This window comes from Tachyglossus aculeatus, chromosome 22 (assembly GCF_015852505.1).
Source record: "Tachyglossus aculeatus isolate mTacAcu1 chromosome 22, mTacAcu1.pri, whole genome shotgun sequence".
NCBI lineage: Eukaryota > Metazoa > Chordata > Mammalia > Monotremata > Tachyglossidae > Tachyglossus > Tachyglossus aculeatus.
Window position 1 is genome coordinate 12,629,622 of NC_052087.1, and position 20,436 is coordinate 12,650,057.

General features: G+C 39.2%; 1 protein-coding gene across 1 annotated transcript in view; it reads right to left on the reverse strand.

Annotated features, from left to right (window-relative positions):
• Positions 1–862: 862 nt before the first annotated feature.
• ANO3 (anoctamin 3) overlaps positions 863–20,436 on the reverse strand; it is a 399,349-nt gene continuing 379,775 nt past the window's right edge. The window contains exons 18-27 of the mRNA XM_038764098.1: positions 19,699–19,735; positions 13,207–13,318; positions 12,683–12,740; positions 12,239–12,336; positions 10,367–10,512; positions 8,698–8,850; positions 6,813–6,960; positions 5,787–5,867; positions 5,478–5,583; positions 863–4,348 (exon numbers count right to left, since the gene is read on the reverse strand). Of these exons, the coding sequence (XP_038620026.1) occupies positions 4,175–4,348; positions 5,478–5,583; positions 5,787–5,867; positions 6,813–6,960; positions 8,698–8,850; positions 10,367–10,512; positions 12,239–12,336; positions 12,683–12,740; positions 13,207–13,318; positions 19,699–19,735 (1,113 nt within the window). The 3' untranslated portion in view covers positions 863–4,174. The remainder of the gene's footprint in view (positions 4,349–5,477; positions 5,584–5,786; positions 5,868–6,812; positions 6,961–8,697; positions 8,851–10,366; positions 10,513–12,238; positions 12,337–12,682; positions 12,741–13,206; positions 13,319–19,698; positions 19,736–20,436) is intronic.

Here is a 20,436-nt window from a genome sequence, read left to right on the forward strand (position 1 = left end):
TGAACATTCCCTTCCCTGAACCAGAATGCAGCCCTGTTTTGCCTAGTGGCCTAAGGAAAAATCGAGGGACTGGAAGTTAGGCGACTGGGTTCTAGTCCCAACTCTGTCCATGGCTGCTTCTGTGACCTTAGGCATGTAAATTAACCTCTCTTGCCTTCTGATTACTCATAAAATATTTATGTAATGGATATAAAATACTTACCTCCTTATCTGTGTGTCCCATCTGGAACAGGGACCATGTGTGATCTGATTATCTGGTACTTATTTCAAAACTTGGCACATAGTAAGCCCTTGATAAATAACAGAATTTACAAACTCACCCAGGGCTCTCAATTTGGTTAAAGGAATATGAAAGAGGCTCCTGGTTGGGATTCAGATTTTCTAAAATCCCTTCTAAAAGACCTATAGTTCTGGGGTAGTGCCTAGTCCCTTCAACCTACCTGGATGGATTAGGGCCAGCTTTGCTAAAAGAGGTGTCTTAGGGTTGTTGAAGCCATTGTTACCATGGACCTTCCCCCTTCCCTGGTCTGGGCTACGATCCTTCTCCTTCCCCTGAGAGCCTTCCTCTCCCCAGCAATGGCTTCAGAGAACGAGAACCACCCCAGAAGACACAAGTCTATGTGTCTGCCTATCAATCATGGGAAATGTATATGCTGGGAAAATTCTGTGTCACCTTGGGATAAAATACATCAGGAAAATGTGATAGAAGAATCTAAAGTGCAATTGTTTTTAAACTGTTCAAGAAGTGATTATCCTTTTAAAGCTAGCAAAAGTTTCCACTTCTATCTAGACTAAGCTTTTATATATATATATATTTAATATACATATTATATATATACACACATATATATGTGTGTATATATATAAAAAGTCTCAGTACTAGAAGAAGAGCACAGTCATAGTGCACTTGCAATCTCCTAAACTCATTATGGACAGGAAATGTGTCTACTAATTCTGGTGTACTCTCCCAAGTGCCTAAATCAGCGTTCTGCAAATAGTGAGTTCTCAATACATACCATTGATTGATTGATTGCTTTTTGAAGGTGCTCATAATTTTTACTAGATGAGGAAAACACAAGGGACAACATTATTGCTAATATTAGTTCAGAGACTGAATAGTATGAAGGTTATGCATTTCCAAAAAGTGACACGGTTATAGTTCTAATGAATTGTTTGTAGAGAAATTCTAATTATTTTTAAATTAGATTCACATGTCACACTTCAGCCAGGCAGAAATCTAACTTGCACGTGATGGAAAAATGATGATAGTAAATAAAAATGAGATTTTTATTTATTGAAAAAAATATTTTCTTTGCATTGTGCCATTAAGTTCCAAGGGGAATTGCTAAAATATTCTTGGAAGAATATGCAGCATTCAAAAGCTCTGTCTTGTCATGCAGTCTTCTGACAATATTTTACCTACAATTGCATGCATAGAACAGTGCTTTGCACATACTAAGCGCTTAACAAATACCATCATTATTATTATTATTATGCATAGACCAAAAAGTATAATAGACTAGATCAGCAACAACCTATGGCAATTTTAAATAGATTTTGCCAACTCTGAAGCTTTACACAATTTCCCATTGCAGCCTGCATGCTTACATATTGGTCATTTGTTTGAAAAGACAAATATTTAGAATATGAAAATATATTTAAATGGCATTCATTTAAACAGAATTTCCTGAGAACAGTGTGCCTTATATCTTGATAATTGGCACCCTATGCAAACACCACATTATAGGACAATGAACAGAATAGTTCTCTCCAGTAAAGCAATTAGCTGCAGTTGCAACACTACACACAAACAGAGAAATACAAACATGTTATTGCATTATCTTCAGTGTGTAAAATTAGCATAACAATAGCATCTCTGTCCTACAGGTTTCTTCCAATTTTTCCCTTAGGCTTGAGAAGTTACAAAAAAAAAAAAATCATCTTCAAAGCAAAATATCGAAGACCATTATCAAAAACTCAGTTTCTCTTGGTTGTCCACCTTTTTGTCTTAATGCCTAATCTGTGCTATTCTAAGCACCACAGTGGGGCACTGTTTACTTATATCTCCGTAAGAGACCGAAGAAAGTGGTTACAAATATTAGACATCCATAATTGTACAATTACATTCAACCTTGTCCCAGCCAAGGCTCTTTGAGATTAGAGAAGTCATAAAAGAAGAGTTCATTTGTGCCAAGATCATTCAGCCAAACTCGGGGGGCACTGATTTAGCAGAACAGGGGAATGATGATTCTGTAAGCTACAGTTAAAACTGTAGAAATAGTAACAAAGGATCAGAAAACAGACTACTGTGTCATTTTAATGGTCGTGACCCTTGACAGGATTGAAGAATCTATGGAAATGATTGTCCAGTGTTTTTTTACCTCATCACTGTTGTTGAGGCTACAAATCTGCAGGGAGGAGTTTCAGGGATTTCCTTCCCCTACCTCTCTCCTTGCCCTGACAATCAGAAACTGCCACAAAGAAGATGAGATGTTAATATACAGTAAGGTCATAAAAATGGTGAGCACTTTTCACCAGGAAAATATCGGCAGATCGGGAAATATTTTCAGTGTCAGTGCTGTAGGAGTAATTTCTGCTAACAAAAACTCCATGGCTAAGCAACATTTGTTCCAAAATCATTCCCAAGAGTAAGTTTCTTTAACTGGTGTACTTTGGGGATTTTCATTTTAAAAACCACTGTGCTGCATTTTACAGAAACTAACTACAGGCTTAAAAATAAAAGAGAAAACGTTTTTCCCTGATATAACTGTGACATAACCCTTTTTTTTTTTTAGTATCCAAAGGGAAGGTTATGGAATTTTGTTCTCTATGTATCCAAGTGAAATCAGCACATTTGATTTAATTTAATGCTCCATTAATTCACATGCATTGGTTTATAAACTGTTATCTCATTTTGACACTAAAATAATAACAATCAGTTCTGATTTGTTTCTATTCTGTGGTGATAGGGGAATTAGAAAGTCTGCCTCACATAAATCCTCTTTACTTTTTTTCAGTTGATCTTTCAAACAACAGTTTTCCCAGAAAGAATAAAAGTTGAAAAATATCTAATCCTAGCAATAATATACCCATGCATTGATTCATCAGCCCAAGAAAGAGTGCACATCATTGGAAGAAAAGCAAAATGGGGAAAAAACATTCTGCCTTTCTTTTCCTGAACAAACAAGTCACAACATACTGTATATCTGATATCATAGCTGCAAAAACTGGTGCTGCAAACTCTAAAAATGCCACTGTACATTGAAAACTAAAATATATGCATGTCAATATATTTCTCAGATTAGAAAATTATCCCAGTAAATCAGTGATAAAGGAAATAATATTGATTGTATCCGAACAAGGGCTGGCTACTTCATGGATAAGATCACTAAGAATTTATTCATCTGTGTTACGTGATTCTATCTGCTCATGAAAATAGTATGCAATAGTGTGCAAGATCTGCATCTTCAACACAATGTTTACGAGTGGACAGTGCAATAATGCATCCGTTAGAAGGGTTGGGAGCTCCATTGCTGAAGTTTTTGGTTTGGACTCTATGAGTAGATAAATGGAAAAGGATGGGTGACTTGCCTGTTTGACTGCATAGTGAATATTAAACAGCACGGTTTCCCTATTAGGGCAGATCCACAATCTCAGCAAGAGACTAGGACAAATCTTACAAAACAGTAAGCCTGAAGGATCATTCACATCAAATTATGGTGGCAAAGGCAACTACTCATCTTTTTTTCATTTTTCAAAAGCATTACAATTCAACTGAGCAATAGTAAGTTAAGTAGTACAGCAGCAGAGACCACGGAAAGTTGTCATGCCCTTACTGTGATCTGTACATGGAAACAAACTGCTCTTCACAACCATTTGTATGGCATTGCAGGGATGTTTAGGCTGTGTGGTTCAGATGCTCAATTTCCCACGCCTACTTTAAATGCCTGGCATGGACTGCAGATTATTTAAACTTGACCCCACGTTGATGACGACTATGGCTTTGCCTTTTCATCCTCAAAAGATTGAATCAGCCAGGTCTCGAAAGGCTGCCAGTGTGTTTCCCCAGCAGCAGTTTTGTACACATTTGCCCCTGCAAATTTGAAGCTGCAGAACCATCCATTTCCATGTACAGTACTGTCTCTGGCAGGTAATTAGAATCAACTAAGGCCATTCATGGTGATACTGTTTCCCGTTTTTTTTTCCGTTCTCTTTGCAAATGCTCTAGTTCAGCCTCATACATCATTTCCTGAACTAAATACTTCTCACGCCTCATTCTGTCACACAAATCTTTTGGCATATCTGGGATCAGGTAAGCAATGAATGACTTGATCCCAAAAACAAGGTGCTGAAAATAGGAAAAAGGAAAAAAAAGGGGTTTTCAAAGGTTTGGAAGGATATATTAAACATACCATAATAAACTATAGTTATAGCAACTATCCTGACACATTCACTTGTGCTTACTTTCCACACAATTCCACAAATACCCACTGTTGGGTAGGGACTGTATATGTTGCCAACTTGTACTTCCCAAATGCTTAGTACAGTGCTCTGCACACAATAAATGCTCAATAAATACGATTGATGATGAAATACAGGAAGCTTCCTCAAAAATCCCTTATATCTAAAGTCTGAATTAGCCCCCTCAACATTTATAATATCATTGCCTTAATAGGAAGATCATATACATATTAGCACCAAGAAGAAGGAGGGACTGGTAAGGATTGTTGGACTTAGCCTGTAATCTTGTGATTGTTAACTTTTTTTCTAAGTGTCTGCCTTCTCTCCTTTAGCCTGGAAGTCCCTTGTCCAGGGACCAGTTCTGAATTAATTTCTATATATTCTCCCAAGCATTCCTCCCACTGATTCAAACATTAAAACATTTGGATTATTTGGTAGGGACAGAACAGAAATCTCAGGCCATATCTAGCCAAGCCAAGAAGGGAAAATGTTTAATAATCTGTCAGGAAGAAACTTAACCATTTTAAGTTGATTGGAGGAGCCTGGTAAAAAGACATTTTCCTGTCTTGGAACTTGTCTTTGGCGGCATAAGAGTACTCTCATTGTGTTCTAAACCTTATAACTACCTCCCAGTTCACATCACCCAACCTACCTCCCTCCCAGAATTAAAAGCCAACTTCATATTTAATTTTGGGGAGAAGTTCTCTCCTCCTAGCTGCTCCAAGGGGCTTTCTTTATCTGACTTGCTTCTTTAATATGCAAAGTCCCTGAGGGATGTGAGCAAATTGATGTTTTGTCTAATGTACAAAGTCTAGTTCATTACAGGAGCATAATAACCTGATTTTTTTTAAGATGTTGCCCACACGATTTTAAGGGCCCTCTGATGGTTCTACTATCCTACTGGTATATCATTCACTAATAGGTTTAAAGAGCAAATGACTTAACACCAAAACAAGGAATGAAAGGGGAAAGAATAACATATTTTTGCTGACCATATCTTATAATTTGTGACTCACCTCAAACACGATAATGAAAGCCAGCCGAGCGGCAAGCACATGCCAGAATTGCAAAGTAAATTCATAAGGAGTGGAGCTCCATGGAGGGGCTCTGTAATCTCGATACCTGAAATCCACAGAACCAAAGAGCGTCAAGTACAGGGTACAAGGTGCATAGATTGAGTCATATCTGAGGGAGTGAAGTTCAGAGATTGCCAGTCAAATCCATTCAATAGTATCTCTCTCATGGGTATTGAAAATAACCCTAATATATTTCAACAGAGAACTAATTGGAACTTGGAAATAAAAAAATACATTTCAAGTAAATACCTGCAGTAACCAGAATAACCCATCCCAAGTTCACTCAGGTCAAACACTGACAGGCTGCTGTTCACATATCCTTTTAAGCACCTGAAATGGAAAGATGAAAGCAATACCATATTGTTACTTTTTTTTAGAATATTTGACGTTTGTAGACAAAGCAGATTTTTCCAAACACAATAAATACTTTTCATATGTGTATATTTTAAATACTATTAGGTAGTCAAATTGCACCTAAATGATCCTAGTCAAAGGTGATATTTCAATCATGATTATTTTAATCATGAAGAATTTAAATCATGATTCCTAAATTCAAGCCAACGTGGTGCATCTGGATGGTTCTTATAACATGTTGTAACTCGTGGCTTAGTGGATAGATCATAGGCCTGGGAAGTAGAAGGACCTGGGTTTCAAACCCGGCTCTGCAAGGTCTGCTGTGTGATCTTGGGCAAGTCACTTCACTTCTCTGGGCCTCAGTTAAGTCATCTGTAAAATGGGGATAAGACCCTGAGTCCCATGAGGGACAGGGGCTGTGTTCAACCTAATTAACTTGTATCTACCCTAGCACTTAGAACAGTGTGACACTGCTTCTGCAATGGCCCTGTCCCTGCATCACCAGAGATGGAACTAACCTACAGCAACGTTGCAGGACCTCCCCCGACCCCCCATGGTATTCTCCACTTTAGTATGTTGGTACTCTGGGGCCACTTTTAAATTACTTAGAGAACCAGTCTTCCAATCACTCTGCTCTGCAGAAAGGAGAACAAGATTCTGGGGGGTGATCAGATTGTTCCCAAGCCACCTGAGATATTTGGAAGAACTCTGCCTTCCTCTAACTCTTAGTCCAGAGGACATTTCTTAGCACCCTCTCAAACTGAAGAGGGAAATCAAACTAATCATGAAATATTCAATTCAAAAGGCAATTGGCCTGAAAAAACCCCACCTCAGGGTAAATTCTGACAGAGCCTTGCCAATAAGTCTCAGCCTAATTACATGATAATTAAAATCAGTAAATTATGGAAATTTCAACATTACTTTTCTTGTCTGTATCCTTCATCTGTACAAGGGCCATATTTATATGCATAGACGAACCGTGGGATATAATCAGATGTAATAGCAATTACAAATGCGTTGGTGATTACAGCCAGCACTCCAATTCCTTCAAGAATTCCATACCAGATACCTAGTGAATGAGAGATTCAGAATCAGAGACAGGTTCCATATCCAGTAAATGTCATAATTAAGTGTTTCAGAGGCATTTGGAAATGTAAGATTTGCTTCCAAATATGAGTCTTTAAATTCTTATAAGTTCATGACCAATTCTATTGTAGATGGAACATAGCTGTGACTGCATTAAGCTAAGCACATTTTTAGTGCTCTCTTAGTGACAGCAGGGATTGTCCCACTGACAGGCTTAATATTTCTGAAGCCATAAATCATTTTTCCCCCTCCAAATCTCCAAAACCATTTGACTGACATTAACATTGTGAGCTTTTTTTTTTATCCCCAGGCCCAGTCCTCTCATCCTGTTCCTATCCTGGAGAGCTTCAAATAAGTCATCAGAATCCAGGAATGTAGTCAAAAAAGTAGTACAAAGTTTTTAGAATTCCTGAGGAGCAGCTGTTTATTATTCTCTTTATTACTTTTCTTCTTATTATTATTACATTTATTAAGCACTTACTATGTGTCAAGCACTTGTCTAAGTATTGGGGTAGATACAAATTAATCAGTTTGGACACAGTCTCTAATCCACATGGACCCCACAGTCTAAGTAGGAGGGAGAACAGTTATTAAATCCCCACTTTACATATGAGAAAAATGAGGCACAGAGAAGTTTAAGTAGCCTGCCCAAAGTCACACAGCCAGCTACTTGCAGAGCTGGGATTAGAACCTAGGTCCTGGAGTCCCAGGCCCAGATTCTTTGCACTAGGCAATGCTGTTCTTTAAATTGATTCCAAAAGACATCCCTTCTTCCCCATCTCCTGTGATTGGGCTGAACTCAATCTTATAGGCAAAACCTATAGCAGGATGTGGGGATATGCCCTCATCAGACCTCCTGAACTGAATTATGACAAAAGACACACCAGGAGAACTGTTATGTAGCCAATGACATACATTGGAATAGGGTTATATGGAAATTTTGAAAATTGCTTTCACATTGCTTTTGGATTTCCTGCATGAAGAGTTAGCCATTATGAGGATAGAGAAAGTCCTTCAGTTCCACTTGTTTACAATGACAGACAGTGAGGATGTCTGCCAGAACAGAAATATTTTAAGAGGATTTGCCTTAAGGACATAATTTTTTTTGGCACCCTAATCTGTCTGCAAGGTAAAGGACAAATCATTTGCCGGACTCCAAAAATGTTAGTCTCTTTATGATGCAGACTTATCTATGAAAGTCTTACAATATTCTTAGTCTTGCATAGTGCAGACATGAACAATAAAACTAAGGAAGTTGATTACTCGGTGAAAGCTGTCCTTTTCCATAACACACATACTTTCTTTTTCATAATCTGATAAAGGAGCTGTTGAAAGTAGATCTACTTTAAACACTCAAATTCATATCTCCTATCAATTCCAGTGCATCAAGAGCTTACCCTGATGAGGGATACAAGAATATCCGAAGATATTCAAATAGAGCCACATATGAGGCAGCCATTTCAACCCAGAGGGAGAATTGGGGTTTTAAAACGTTATCACACCAGACACAAGAGCAATGAAAACAGGCTTCCAAAACTGGGTATTTCAATGGATACTCGACAATTCCGCAGTGGTCTGGACGGTAGGCTGAACCTCTCACGTTCTGTAATGTCTGGGAGCAATAGCAACTGAACTTATTCAGAGGAGGAGCGAGCTGAACATTGTTACGGCCTGATACTGAGGCCATCAACCTGAGCGACAGGTGGCTATTCACCCTCACCTATATCTGTTGCCCTAGCAGGCATTGGTCTTCTCCACTGGGTCACAAACTTGTAAGCGTCGAGCCTGATCTCTATGATGTTGTTCAGCAGGGCCAGGAGGGGTGCCAGTGGAAAAGCCGCAACGAAGATGGTTGTGAAACCAAACTGCAAAACTGACACATCATTAAACTAAACAAAACAAAGCTGGCCATTGAAGCAGGTAAATGACAGCAACCTGGATAAACCTACCTGCTTTGCCCACCCCCAATCTTTTCCCAGCATGGATTCAGATCAACTTCATTCGGAGCTTTATCAGATTGAGTGTAAACTCTTTTTCGGCATGAATCGTGTCTATTTACTCTTTTGTACTGTCCCAAGCAGTTAGAACGATGCTCTGTGCACAGCAAGAGTAAACACTCAAAATATGCCATTGACTTATTTTTTATGGTAATCGTTAAACACCTAGTATGTGCCAAGCACTGTTCTAAGCGCTGGGGTAAATACAAAGTAATCAGGTTGGACACAGTCCATGTCCCATATGGGGCTCACGGTCTTTACAGGTGAGGTAACTGAGGCACAGAGAAGTGAAGTGACTTGCCCAAGTCTCAAAGCAGACCTGGGGTGAAGTCAGGAGGAGAACCCAGGTCCTTATGACTCCCAGGCACATGCTCTATCCACTAGGCCATAATGTAGTTCATTACCTGAGTATGGGGACAAGGACTCTGCATGCATTTTAATTATGGTCAGGGGAAGACAATGCCTGGAACAAATCCTCCCATTAATTCATACTGAGCAGCAGCATCAATCAATCAATCAATCGTATTTATTGAGTGATTAGTGTGTGCAGATCACTGTAGTAAGCACTTGGGAGAGCTTGGGGGGGATTCAGACATTAATATAAATAATAAATTACAGAGATTATGGAGCAAATTCAAGTGCAAGGGCAACACAGAGTGGAATGGGAAAGGAGGAAATGAGGGCTTAGTTGGGGAAGGCCTCTTGGAGGAAATGTGGTTTTAATGACGCTCTGTGTGCGGAGCTAAGTGTGCACAAGAACTGTGAAACCAAATATTTCCTGCTGGGTTGTAGCAGGAAATCAGGGAAGTAAAGTGTATGGGTGGGAGAACAAAGTGACTGAGTGCTTAAAAAGCCTATAGTAAGGAATTTCTGTTTGATGTGGAGGTAGATGGGCAGCTACTTATGGAAAGCATATCTCCTCCAGGAGGCCTTCCCTGACTAAGCCCGCCCTTTCCTCTTCTCCCACTCCCTTCTGCATTGCTCCGACTTGCTCCCTTTGTTCTTCTCCCCTCCCAACCCCTCGGCACTTATTTACATATTTGTAATTCACTTATTTATATTAATGTCTGTCTCCCCCACTCTACATTGTATGCTTGTTGTGGGCAGATAATATGTCTGCTTATTATTGTATTGTACTCTCCCAAGCGCTTAGTACAGTGCTCTGTGCACATTAAGCACTCAAAAAATATGATTGATTGAATGAAAGAATGAATGAGTGAATAAATGAAGGAACTACTGGAGGTTCTTGAGGAATGGAGACTCATGGACTGAAAGGTTTTGTAGAAAAATGATCCGGGCAGCACAGTGAAGTATGGTGAAGAAATATAATTGGCTTTCAGTCTGAAGATGATCTGTTTAAAAAATCTCACTGGCTACGACAACTTTTCTTACCCATTTCCAAATATTCGTCCATCAGTCCATGGAGATTCATGGGTTGGAGATTCCAATCCTTTTCCCACTGAGGTAGAGAAATTTTATGCTCCATTAGTTGTCCTCCCCGTTTGATTTTCCGTCGTGCCCACCAGTTCTGTAGCAATCTACATTAAGTAACCAGACCACGGACTTTTGAGTTATGCAGTTCTTGTTCAATAATTTGTAGTGTTCACTCCTACCACTCTGTTACAGTCTGCATTGTTCGCTAAAACTAGATCTCTTTTATTCCACTCAGGTGGACATATGTGAGACTTGTTCTCTAGTTTATGAAAATGATAGTTTCACCCTGTGACCCTTCCATAGCTAAATAGCACTATAATACTAACTGTTTTAAAATCCTAACACTCTATGCTCCTCTCATACTACTTCCCAGCTTGCATGCTTTGTTCCTCTCATGCCCACCTACTCGCTATGTCCCATTTTTGTTTCTCACGCTGACAGGCTCTTGCTCACACCCTCCCTTCTGCCAGCAACTCCCTCCCATTTCACTTTCCTCAGATCACTGTTCTCTTCATCACCATCAACGATGGTATTTATTGAGTGCTTACTGTGTACAGAGCACTCCACTAAATGCTTGGGAGAGTACAATACAGTAGAGTTGGCAGACATGTTTCCTGCCCACAATGAGTTTACAAGTCCCTTCCAAAAAGATCACACCTTCTCTAGGATACCTTCCCTGATTAACTGCTCACCTTCTCTCCCTGTTTTCCTCAGTATAGTCCCTTTAGCACTTCATCTTCACCTAAACACATGGATACTCACACTTCAGTACATATGTTTACATTCTGTTGCTTCTTTCTACTTGTCAAGTGTTTTAGTGCCTGTCTTCCCAGCTTTATTGTAAGCTTCCTGAGGGCAGGCATCATGTCTACAAATGTGTTCTCCAAAGAGCTTAGTACCATGCTCTGCATACAGTAAGTACTCAATAAATACGGTTGATTGATTGACAGGCATTTTTCAGAAGTAATGACCTCTTTTCAATCAGCACTTAGAACAGTGCTTTGCACATAGTAAGCACTTAATAAATGCCATTATTATCATTATTATTATTAAATGAGTAACATCTATGTGTCAAAATAGTAGTATAATATAAAATAGTCATGACTAGAAGAGTAATTTTCTGTTTGTGTGTGTTTGTAGAAACAAAGTCCCATCCTAAAACTTCATGAAGAAAATAAGAGGACCATTCATGCTAGACCAATTAAGAGGGATGGGGTAAGGTGTGTGTGTGTGTGTGTGTGTGTGTGTGTGTGTGTGTGTGTGTGTAGAAGAAAGAGAGAGAGAGAGAGAGAGAGAGAGAGAGAGAGAGAGAGAGACAAAGGGAGACGGAGAGGGAGAAGGAGAGGGAGAGGGGATGAGGGAGATAGTGGGAGGGAGAGGGGGAGAATAAGGGAGAGATAGGGAGAGAGACAGAGAAAGATACAAACACCTTAATTAGTCCCGGAAAATGCACTGGATACATTTCCATGGGTAGTTTACGGCTCTTATTCTGTTTCACTGTGCTTCACCAACAGAATGTTACTTCAATTCCTTGTCTGGTCTATCACAAGTACTGAATCCCCATTTTGCAAATGAGGGAACTAAGGCTCAGAGAAGTTAAGTGATTTTGCCAAGGTCACATAGCAGGTACATTCATTCAATCATAATTATTGAGCGATTACTGTGTGCAGAGCTTGAAAGAGTTGAGATTAGAATCCAGGTCTTCTGACACCCAGGCCCATTTGCTTTCCACAATGCAATGGCTGCTTCTCTAGAAAACACAAGATTTCTTTGCTTTCTACTTCACTAAACAGTATATGCTAAAGCTTCTTAAATAAGTTCCAAACTTACGGGTATCCCAGTTCCATGAAGTTATTCCACATTTGCTTTAAAACCATAATAACACCCATTTGCAAGCAGAGGTCTATCAAGCAGCCACTGGGATGACACTGAAATTAAATGATGAAGATTACTAGAAGACATATTACTAACGGAGGGCATCTGTTTGTTGAAAATAAGGGAAGCATCACTGCGTGGGAAATGAAACAATCCAAACTCGTAAAAATTTTCAAGTAACTAAATCTTAAAAACAGAGTTGGCAGATGCATCAGAAGGAAAAGTGCTATCTGTGTGGGACAATCAAAATAGAATGCATTTGAATACATTTCCACAATTTGGCATTTGTCCCTCAAATAACTCCCCCAAATATTTTAATTTGTCACTCTCAAGGACACCCGATTTCTTACAGCTGTAAAATATTTTCAAGCATCCTTTGCCCCACTTTAGTTGACTCACTTCTTCCAGTCTCCATCGGTCAAAAAGTTTGTTGTACTTTCCTGGACGCCCAGCAAATCTGTAAAAGTGACATTTTTGTTTTATTAGGGAATGCAGGTGTTGCGTTCATCCTTGCAGCAAACTATGAAAATTCAAAGAATTTTTCTTCTTTCATTCACCAGCTCTGTGAGGGTAATTGGAGGATTGCCAGTTTTAGGAATTCTGGTCCTGGTACTATTTGAACTCCAGATATGACAAAAAAAAATGAAACAATGAGTAAGTGACTCCAGTCAGAGACTAAAAAAGATATGGAAGTGTGAGTGGAGCCTAGTATTTTATATCTTTTCTTAAGACAGCATCATCTGTGATAGGAAAACCAATCAACAATGGAAGAAGACACAGCTTTCAAGTCAGTATTGCAACAGAGAGAAAATTTGTACAAAAAAATCCCTCTTCTAGACAAATTCAAAATTTGATTATGATGACCTAGTTGGTGGTAAGTGCTTCAGTCCTTGTCAAAGATACTATTCGCATATCTGACTTACCTGCCCAAGAAAAAGGCAATGTAGAAGATGGAGCTGTTTAAGTTGACGAACTGGAACAGGAACATCTTCAAAGCAAAGCTGTTCTCCCACTCAGATTCAGTTCGAGGATGTTCTAAAAGGAGCAGCAGAGAGAATACTAAAGTAGCCACCAAAGAACACGTAATTCCTATTTTTAAGGACTTTTAGGATCTGTGAATTATCTAAATACTAGGCTCTGATGGTCTCACTCATAAAACCTTTTCATTGACAAGTGTTTTCCCAGGCATTGGGAAAACAATACCTTGTAGATATTTGTATTAACCCACTGTGATCCCAGGTCCATTTTAGAGTACCTAGTTAGTCAGTAATGAGTTGCCTGGTCTGCCATTTATGGGTTACTTCATCCTTTTATTTTACCATTTTCTGAGGAAAAAAAGGAGCAAAACAGTCAAAGCTATACCAGGTGACAGGGGTAGGCAAAGGCAACATTAAACTCATCTTTAGAGCCAGAATGCTTCCTGTCTCATCACAGTGAGAACTGACAAATATCTAACTTCTATTGTGATTCAATCTTTCCTATTAAGTTTCTGACGTATAGTGCTGTGGCTACAATTGCATTAGGTGGTATAAATTTATTTTCTTAATTTTACAGATTTGATTGATTTTTACTGAGCTCATCAAGGTAATAAGGGGAGATTGTTTCCATTGTTGTTCATGGGCAGGGGGACCCTGGCTCTAATGAAAACCCCAGGGAAGGAGAAACAAGACAATCTATCTCCCCAGTATCTCTTCCAAAATATCACAGACTTTGGGAATTGCCAAATTCCCACTTGCGGACTTGAAATAGAGACCAGGTACTACTTTGATCTTGGTGCTTTTTGTCCTTAGACTGGAGATACCATAACCCAAACCCTGTTTTGAAAAAAGATTCTCCAAGGATCCCAATTTCTTGATGTCACAGAACTAGAGAAAAAACGGATTGCAGATTCCACAAATTAATCCATAGATCTTGACTCCACCCATGGGACAAAAAGGTGAATCTCTGAAGTGCCACAGTCTCTATTAAATGGAAGTTAAGTGGAAGTTAAGTCTCTATTAAGTGGAAGTTCTTATATCCTTCTAGCAACACCCCATAGAGCTCTTAATTCTGGCACCATTAAATCAACCTAAGAAGAATCATTTTCTACCTGCACAGAACACTGAATATATAGTATTTAGATATTTTCTTAAATCCTAATAGAAGACAAACATCTTCTTAAGTAAATAGAATCTTGTTAAAGTACAGGTTAAACAATTTCTGCTAAAGAGCACTGGTAATTGAATCGAAGGATTCACTGTGAACTGCAATCTTCATAATCCACAGGAAGTTAAGGGAGAGTCAAGGAAGTTGGTTTCACTTGAAAAGGCTCTTTTCAGAAAGCCTTATTATTAAGCACTTATCAGACTAACTTAAAGGTAACTGATCCTGTTAGAAAATCCCCTGAGATGTAGCTAATGTAACTACATTATCATGAGTGTTGAGGACAAAGCCAATGCTTCGAAATGAAAAAGGAAATCACAAACTTAAGTCCATAAGTTTTAAGAATCACATATCTTTCTGGATTTCATTTGGACAACAGAGAACAACACTCTTGGATAATATACTAAGGTTCCCATTTGATGGCTGGAGTACTTGTGTGTCCTTAATTACTATTACTAATACAAATATCTGTAATTTTATTTATTTATTTTAATATCTGTGTCCCCCTGTAGATTGTAAGCTCGTTGTGGGCAGGGAATGTGTTTGTTATATTGCTATATTGTACACTCCCAAGTATTTAATACAAAGCAGCATGGCAGACTGGATAGAGTACAGGCTTAGGAGTCAGAAGGAACTGAGTTCTAATTCCAGCTCTGCCACTTGTCTAATAATAATAATAATTATGGTATTTGTTAAGCACTATGTGCAAAGTACTGCTCTAAGCGCTGGGGGGATGCAAGGTGATCAGGTTGTCCCACGTGGGGCTCACAATCTTAATCCCCATTTTACAGATGAGGTAACTGAGGCACAGAGAAGTTAAGTGACTTGCCCAAAGTCACACAGCTGACAATTGGTGGAGCCGGGATTTGAACCCATGACCTCTGACTCCAAAGCCCGTGCTCTTTCTGCTGAGCCATGCTGCTTTGTGACCCTACTTAACTTCTCTGGGCCTCAGTTACCTCAACTGTAAAATAGGGATTAAGACTGTGAGCCCATAATGGGAAAGGGACTCTGTCCAACCCGATTTGCTTGTACCCACCTCAGCACTTAGTATAGTGCCTGACACATATTAACAAATACCACAATTATTATTTTTTTATGATTAGTACTCTGCACACAGTAAGCACTCAATAAATACAACTGACTGACTGGATAACTGACTTACATGCAGTACTAAACATATACGATTGATAAATCAGGTCAGACGCAGTCCCTGGCCCACATTGAGTTCACAAATAGAATACGAGGGAGAACAGGTATTGAATCCCCATTTTACAGATGAGAAAATTGAGGCACAAAGAAGCTAAGTGACTTGCCCCAGTGATGGAGATGGGATTAAAGCCCAGATTCTCTGATTCTCAAGCCCTTGTATTTTCCCCGTAGGTCATACAGCTTCTTTGCATCACCTCATCTCCCCCCGACCTTCCTTTTTTATGGTATTTATTAAGTGCATACTATATGTCATGCACTATTCTAAATGCTTGGGTAAATGCAAGTTTATCACGTTGGACACAGTCCCTATCCCACATGGAACTCACAGTCTAAGACTTCCTGTTCTTTGGCATTTTGCCACTATTGCCTTAGTCATCCATTCTGTGGGACTTGTGCAGAGGAGGAGATCTGAGAAAAGCGGCTCGGAGGTGGTCACAGCTCCTCAGCAGAGGCTGCTCCACGTCAACTACAGAAAAGCGCTCTCCAGATTGATTGGACTCTCAGCTCAGTTTCTTGTCCTTATTCAAGCACCATGGAAACACCAGGAAAACTTAGACAAAGAGGCTCATAGACAGTCAGAGTGTTCCCAGGCACATCCCTCTAGATGCTAAGCTTGTTGTGTTTAAGGAATGTGCCTGCTATCTAATGATAATAATAATAATGATGATGGTATTTGTTAAGCGCTTACTATGCGCAAAGCACTGTTCTAAGCACTGGGGAGGTTACAAGGTGATCAGGTTGTCCCACGGGGGGCTCACAGTTTTAATCCCCATTTTACAGATGAGGTAACGGAGGCACAGAGAAGTTAAGTGACTTGCCCAAAGTCACACAGCTGACAGTTGGCAGAGCCGGGATTTGAACCCATGACCTCTGACTCCAAAGCCCATGCTCTTTCCACTGAGCCACACTGCTTCTCTTATTATATTCTACTCTCCCAAGCACTTAGTAAAGGGCTCTGACACAGAACTCAGTAAAAACCACTGATTGACTTATTGATTGATCCAAGGAGGGATTAACACTGAGCTGCTAGGACAGGCACTATTCACTCTCTGTCCACCACTGCAGAGGCCCTCCAAACATGTACAGAGAACCCACACTCCTTCCTGGTAGATTTGAGGCCAAGCCTCTGACCCTGAAAGAACAGAAAAGACCAGTTCTCTCTGAATAGTATTACTATGGGGACACAGAGTTACTGATTACGTCCTGGTCTCCCTTTAGTCTCCACATGAATAGCAGGATTAACAGTAAATTACTGTTCTTACAGTAAGCAGGGGCTCGGTAGCCAAAACTGTATTGCGCTCTTTCTTCAGGAGACTCATTTTTCCCTGACACAGAGTGAAAGCTTTGTGTCACAAGGTGTTATTTGTTAAGATGGGCAGTGATTAATCCAAACCAAGTCCCTTTCTCTAGTCTACTGGAGGCACCAGCCAAACCAGCTCTGTGACCTAATTCTTTGGAACTATGATTTAAAAGTGAAAATTGACCACCCTTTAGATCAGATATCAAAGGCTTTTCCACATACTACAGGCAGGGGGAGGGGGGACATAACAGTAAATCAAAGCTTTATTTTTTTAATTGTTTTAGATTTCCTATGAAGAAAATTCTTGGGCAAAACTTTTAAGGAACCAGAGTCCTGGAACAGGTCATCCCTGATAAACTGAAACAACACACAAAAAATAATTCTAAGTTTAAAAAACCATGCAAATTATTGAGGATGAAATCACAACTAGTAGTTGGAGAGGGGAACGTCCTTATTGCCTCAAAAAGTAAGTGACAAATGTGTTTTCAGGAACAAGTAGGTTCTGCACCATCTTTGTCAAAATTAAGTTTTGGACCACCTAGAGCCAGCAGGGAAGTCACATGGCCTTGTGGAAAGACCACAGGATGGGAGTCAGAGGATCTGGGTTCTCGACTCTACCGTTTGTCAGCTGTGTGACCGTGGGCAAGTCACTAAACTTCTCTGGGCCTCAATTTTCTCATGTGTAAAATGGGGATTCAATATCTGTTCTCCCTCTTACTTAAGACACCTCACGAGGATGTGTCTGATCTGATCAACTTTTATCGACTCCAGCACCTAGTACAGTGCCTGGCATATAATTAGTGCTTAACAAGTATCACAGATATTATTATTAACTGTGAGGTTGTCTCTGGCCCAGGCAGGATAGCGAGCCACAAGGGAAACAGGAAAAAGATGAAGTCAAAGCTGCACTTCCCCACATCTGCAGTTTGGCTTCTTGGTCCAGGCTGAGGCAACTGTGCAATTTTCTCTCTCTCTCCCTTTGCTTTCTCTCTCTCTCTAATAATAATAATGATGATGGCATTTATTAAGCGCTTACTATGTGCAAAGCACTGTTCTAAGTGCTCTCTCTCCCTCTCTCTCATGCTCTCTGTCTTCTCCCTTTTTTCTCTGTCTCACTCTTCTCTCTCTCTTTCTTTCTCTCTCTGTGTCTCTCTCTCCTCCCCCCACTCCCTAAACCTGCAGCCCCATGCTGTTGTTGTCTGCTTGAAGAGAAAGAAGATCATCTGCGTGAGTGACTATTCTGCATTTGTGTATATGTGGAATGGCTTGTGTGAACTTGCACGTGTGTATAGGAGAAAGAATGAGGGTGTAAATCTATGGGAGTGTGTATTTGAGGTGTGTGTGTGTGTGCTTGTTTCTGTTTCTTGTTTTATTTTCTGCTTATCTCTTTTCCTCTGCCTCTACTTTTTCTTTCTTTGCATAATCCCAATGTTGTATCACCTGCACAGCTCCTGTGGAGCGCCAAACTACTGCAAGAAATTCATAAATACAGTTCAATTCAGCAATTTCATATCCTATTGCTTTAGTTAATTAAAAAGCCATGGAGTTGATACTCATTTTAAAAAGAATTTGCTATTAGTACAGTGGCTAACCCTTGATACATTCCATTGATATGCAATTTGCCGCTCGCGTAACCTGTAACTCAACCACAAATAAAAAACCCACAAAAGTGACCTATCTAGGGGAAAGAGGACAACACACCTGATTTTCACTAAGCTCTTCAATTCACTGACGGGGTGAAGTATCTTGTTATGGATCTATTGTCTACATGGTTAAAATGAATTATTCACTCTAATGCACAACCACCACTGGATCACCTCTATAACTGAAGTGAGTTTATAATAATAATAATGATGCCATTTATTATGCGCTTACTATGTGCAAAGCACTGTTCTAAGTGCTGGGTAGGTTACAAGGTGATCAGGTTGTCCCACGGGGTTTCACAGCCTTAATCTCCATTTTACAGATGAGGTAACTGAGGCACAGAGAAGTTAAGTGACTTGCCCAAAGTCACACAGCTGACAATTGGTGGATCCACGATTTGAATGTATGACCTCTGACTCCAAAGCCCATGCTCTTTCCAGTGAGCCACGTTATGATAGGTTTCATATTAAAAAGAATACATAACTAAAACTCCCTGAAATCCACCTGAGTCTCATTGTATCTCAAATTCTTTCTTTATTAGACTATAATAGACAAAGGCTGATTGATGATATATTTGGTAATACAAGCATATTACAAATTGGAATTCACCAAGACAAAATTTCTGATCACCATAATGATGCTTATTATTATGTTATTTGTTAATCACTTACTAATAGGTCAAGCATTGTACTGATAATCAGGATGAATATAGTTTCAAATTATAAATGTAGTAATAATATTTCTGAATTCTTTATATATACCACAATGATTAATAATACATAAAAGTCTCAAGTCAATTTGATCTAAATTCAATCTAAGCCACTGATAATTATAAAACCTGCTGAAACTGTAAAAACATTTGCAGTTATGTAAAAATAATGTACAAGCTTAGTGCCTAAGGGATTACAAATATACTGGGATATGTTGGGATATATAATTGATCAATGCACACATGAAATACCATTTAGACTGTCTTTGTTTTTAAAATTTTCTTGTCATGAACAACTGAATAAAATGCAAATATGCATCATTAAATTCATTCTACTAATTTATAACATTAACCACAACAACGTAAATGTCTGATTAGAAACCCAAAACGGGTAGCAGATATGCTTACCTAAATTAGTTAAGAGATAAGCGACTTTTTCATAAACCTGTAGGGAAAAGAGATAATTCATTTTAACACTTGGTAAAAAAAGTTAATCTGTTCATTTGGGGAAAGTGTCATTTAACAAAAAGAAACTATTCAAGTAATTAAAATAAATGTGATTGTATATTTTTCAATCCTGACTGCTGAGAGGAAATTCACGAGCTGAAATTAAGAAAATAGCATTCATTAAATTATAAATTAAATAAACTAATTGATAAAGGGTACCTCTTAATATTGTTTTCTACTTCAGAAAAAATTTGAATAACTGGTAAAATATGTTAATTGAAAATTATGCAGCCAATTATTGACGGTATAGACCTTTCAAAGGTAAGAAATAATCACAGCTTTTTTTAAAGAAACAAGTTAGAATCGGATTAGATACAAATATAAGCAGTAGTAGTGGTGGCAGCCCTCTCAGGTTTGCAGCATGGGAGCCCGCTGTTGGGTAGTGACCGTCTCTATATGTTTGCAACTTGTACTTCCCAAGCGCTTAGTACAGTGCTCTGCACACCGTAAGCGCTCAATAAATACGATTGAATGAATGAATGAATGAGAGAGTGGAGGGCGGAGACTCGAGTTTACTGTGCAGAAGGCAGCGATGGTAGCCCACTTCCATATTTTTATCAAGAAAACTCCATGGATTACACTACCAGAACGACTACAGATGGAGAGCGGGGCGTTCTGGGAGAGATGTGTCAGTGGTGT